The sequence below is a fragment of the Antrostomus carolinensis genome, unplaced genomic scaffold (assembly GCF_000700745.2).
Source record: "Antrostomus carolinensis isolate BGI_N321 unplaced genomic scaffold, ASM70074v2 scaffold7622, whole genome shotgun sequence".
Lineage (NCBI taxonomy): Eukaryota > Metazoa > Chordata > Aves > Caprimulgiformes > Caprimulgidae > Antrostomus > Antrostomus carolinensis.
The window spans coordinates 24,307-28,513 of NW_010298879.1; the positions used below are offsets into that span (position 1 = coordinate 24,307).

Genomic DNA, 4,207 nt, shown 5'->3' on the forward strand with positions numbered 1-4,207 from the left:
CTGTCTGGAACAGAAATACTTCCTGAGGTCAGAGGTACCGGTGCAGGAAATGATGTTGATGGTTTTTGGAAACTCGCGTTTGCAGCTACACCACCAACTGTATCCACCAAAATGGAATTCTGGACCAAAGATGAACCAAGAAGCGAGTTCTCAGATACCTGTCCATCACCTTTAGGTTTCTTAGCAGCCTGATTAGCCTAAGCAAAAAGGAAAGACATGAGAAAATACACAGCTTAAAAACACTCGTACGGTATCTTCCAATTTAGCTCAAAGGTGAGGGTAAAAGCTGACTCAAGGTTTTTTCACCCCCTCCCAACCCAGCTGCAGGAATAAAGAACAAAGAAGATATAACTAAACCTTTGCCCTTGGTTCATAATTCTAGAAATTCATCTCTTTTTGCTAGACACTGTTATAGGAAAATTTCTTACCCGCCAATTTCTAATTCTCTTGAGCCTGCTAGGCGTTTTCTCCAGTATCTGCAGAAACTCATGAGTTAGCTCTGGGCAGAAAAAAAACCAAAGCCATTTCTTACATCTGATTCTAGAATAAGCAGGTTAAAGTTTAAGCATTTTTCTAGACTAACAGCATACAGCTTTTGCAGTAGTTACTAGAGCCTGTGCATGATATTGAATAAAGAATGTTCTTAGACAAGTGTTGAACAATAAAAACCCTACAGCATTTCACTAGGGCAGACTTCTGACCACTATATGCATTCTGAAAAAATCAGGTTTGAATTTAAGTTTTTATTTTTACTCTTGCAGAACCTGGGTTTGTTCCACTAAAAATTTCTAGACTGATCTGTACAAACAATAGCTCCTAAAATAACACACTTGCCATTGAGCTTGGGTATTTCCTGTATGAAGTTAAGCTTCCTTTAAAGTATTAATTTCTCAGTCACCGTTTCAGTCATTCCACCAAACTTCAGGAACAACCAACAACAGCTCTGAACAAAAATCAGCCATCAGACCCTTTGAAGCACTCTGCTTTAAACAACAGTTTGATTCACTTGTGTTCAAGGTAAAGTAGTTGGGTGTGTTAAAAAACCTGAAGATTCTTGCTATTTATACGTCCACAAGGAAACGTGGGCCTCTGCTCTTGTCAGCTGCAAATAAAAATACTTTGCACTGAAATTTAATTTTCCTCACAAGCTAAAAATGATTGGGTACAGTCAGAATTTGAATGCAAAAGTCGATCTCTTGCAGGTCTGGAATAACTGGCTTCTCCACGGCTCCACGAGGAAGTTACAAACTAAGCTGTTCCCAAAACTGCCTCAGCGCTTTGGTCTGCCCGAGTCTATTACACACAGCAGCTCCACAACTGCCTGAAGAATTAAGCGGTGTTCACCATGAGCTCCCAGCACACATCTTGGGGGATTTTAAAATAATCAAAGTGATGCATGCTTACCAAACACAAAAACCACCAGCCAGATCAGAAGGCAGGCAGGGTGGTGTTTGAAACTACAGATACAACTTAAAGAAGCCTCCTAAGACGGACACATTTGAACTCGCAATTTCAAGCTCAATCTACTCAAGTTTTCACTTCCAAAAAAAATAATATTGCCATTAAGAAATAAAAGCTCAGCAGAGGTAAGAGGCAGGCCCTGGGGAGCTACGCTGGGCCACGCCAACTCCTCTGGAACAAATTTGTCTCCCTCTAGAACTAACAGCAAAGTCCAATACACCCATCTGAGAGCCCAGAAGTTAGCAGCTCCACTACAGCAGCGTATGGAGGCCTTACATTCTGACTCCACTGTAATAAGCTCTATTTCAAAAGACAGTAAATTGTGAGTATATGGTTTTCTAGGTATGTGCTTTCTTCTGGAAAGAAGCTGTTTAACAAGAAAAAAAAATATTTTACAGGAGTCAGAGGGATGATAAGCTATACCCAATTGTTTACACAGAAATACCTTCATGGCATGGCAATTTCATGTACAGCCTTAAGAACAGTTGTTTCAGTGACAGTGAAGCCATGACCTTGGACAAGTGAGGCACAGAAAATGATCAGGACTGCTTGGATTTGCACTGGTACATCTCCATCTCTTTCCTGGTTCTGGAGAGCACTTAAAAGCAAGATTCTAACCTGCACCTGCAAAAGGTCAGTGGATGTCCCAGCTCACAGGATGAAATGAAAGGGGTCTCAGAACTAGTTTGTCTTCCAGAGTTCTCCCCTCTCCTATACCTTTCTCTCATCCAAGGATCTGGTAGGTGAAGTCAGTGAGACTTAACTTAGCCTTCAAGCTATGCTTTTCCTATACTTATGCTCCCATTTTTACATTAATAAACCCTTGAATTTCCAGATATGAAAAGGCAGTGTGACTCACCATCTAGTAACTCTAGAGTAACCGAAGGATCTACATATTCCCACCAGTGCTTTCCATCAGTCGATACTGGGATCTCCCAGTTGGACCACTTGCAGGCCAAGTGAATGCACACACATGCTATCACTGTAGGCTTGTACTGAAGACAGAATGTAGTCAGGTGGAGACTGTTGCACAAATTTCATAATGAGGAACCAAAGGAAATCAAACATGTAAAACAGAAAACCCAAACAAATCAACCATTAACATAGAGAATTAGATAACTTGTCAAACAACAGCAGTTAAACATTAGTTCATGGAACATTTTTCTGATCACATTCATAAGATATCTTACTGCCTTAAGAAAACAAAAGGCAGGGCATTTATCTGGTAGAAAAGTTTAATTTGCTTTTGCTATAAAAAGCGTGATGAACAGTAATTAAATTTACCAGTTATTCTACTGTACTTAAGTACTAAAAAGAAAGAAGTATAATATGGTCAATTAAAATTCTACAGTAAAAACCACACAGCTGATGACGCAGTCTCTGAATGACACAACTGGAAGAAGGTACCCAACAGTTCCAGAGAGGCCAAGTGAACTACTTGTGGGCTTAACCTTCACTAGGCCTGGATCTGCGATACTGCTGAACTCGCCTTCAGCTTCCAGCTGGCAGCAGCACAAAGATACTGCTTCAGTTTCACGGCTTTTCAAATACAGAACCTTGCCCATCAAGAAATATTTATTTGGAGGAATTCTAATAAGCAGGTAATTGCTTAAACCCCCCCCCCGCCCCCCAAACTATCTACATGTAATGTAATCCTATTAAATGAAGCTCAAAGTTGTTTTGCAAAAAGTAAATTGGAGTAATTGAAAAATGAAGACTAAAGTCTGCTCTCAAATTCCATCTTTCCAGCAGGCCATGTAACACAATCCCCACTTGGAATCCTGTAACTTTAAATTCATGTAAGTACGTAAAGTTTTAAAACTATATATCAAGATTAAAGAGCTGTTTCTAAAAGGAAGAACATTGGACTACTACTAGTCTATCTGAAAATCATAAGTAGCTATTTGGAAAGATCTTAGGCTCACTACAATTTTATAATTAAGATTGGATCATTATATTTAAAGTTAAGAGAAAACTGCCATTAACTACAAGTGTAAACTAAAAATAGTTTTGTACTTACCAAGATGCTCGAATTTCTAGGTTAAGTTTAGCTCTTTGTAATCTTTAGCTGCTATTCAGGCTACCAATTTTAGACTTATGCACTCACAATCGAGAAAATGTCATCAGAAAGCACCACTACACTTCTCATTGTGCATTTAACCCCTTTGTGCCATCAGGCCCTTGTACAATACACCGCACTGCACGCAGGAAGGTACCACCACTGGAGATGGCCCATTCGCCTGTTGCAACAAGGGTAAGACACATGGAGGGGGCCCTGCAGTAAAGGAAGCTATAGTGTGCTACAACAGTGCAACAAAGAGGTTCAGGATAACAACCTGTTGGTAGCCATGAAATAGGATGTCTGTGCCAAATCCTTGCTTGCTGTAAGAAAAGAGAAACGGAGAGGTTAAGTCTCTGCACTAACTCATCAGCTTCATTCCAAAATTAAAGCCATTTTACCATCCAAAAGCACCACTTGGTATTTTCACAGAACTGATCTGAATTTTGCTAACTAGCCTTCAAAATCATCCTTTCCGAGGTACAGAAGAGCCCGTTACGTTCAGTAACCAGTCGCTCCACTCACCACCCTCCCGCTGCACAGCCCACAGGACGGTTTCCCTTGGCTGCTCTACCCTGCCCAGGCCTCACCCCTCAGAGCGCTCTCTCCGAGGACGCCTGCCCCCCTCCCTCCCTCCCAGCTCACCCCTACAGACCCTCGCACTGCAGCAAGGCAGTCACTAAAGCC

General features: G+C 41.1%; 1 protein-coding gene across 3 annotated transcripts in view; it reads right to left on the reverse strand.

The window, feature by feature from the left end:
• CCNT2 (cyclin T2) overlaps nucleotides 1–4,207 on the reverse strand; it is a 22,990-nt gene that overhangs the window by 2,372 nt on the left and 16,411 nt on the right. For all 3 annotated transcript variants that reach the window (XM_029083650.1, XM_029083649.1, XM_029083648.1), the window contains 4 exons: nucleotides 3,798–3,843; nucleotides 2,321–2,484; nucleotides 429–499; nucleotides 1–197 (listed from right to left, as the gene is read on the reverse strand). The exon at nucleotides 1–197 is cut by the window's left edge. In XM_029083650.1, coding sequence (XP_028939483.1) covers nucleotides 1–197; nucleotides 429–499; nucleotides 2,321–2,484; nucleotides 3,798–3,843 — 478 coding nt within the window. The remainder of the gene's footprint in view (nucleotides 198–428; nucleotides 500–2,320; nucleotides 2,485–3,797; nucleotides 3,844–4,207) is intronic.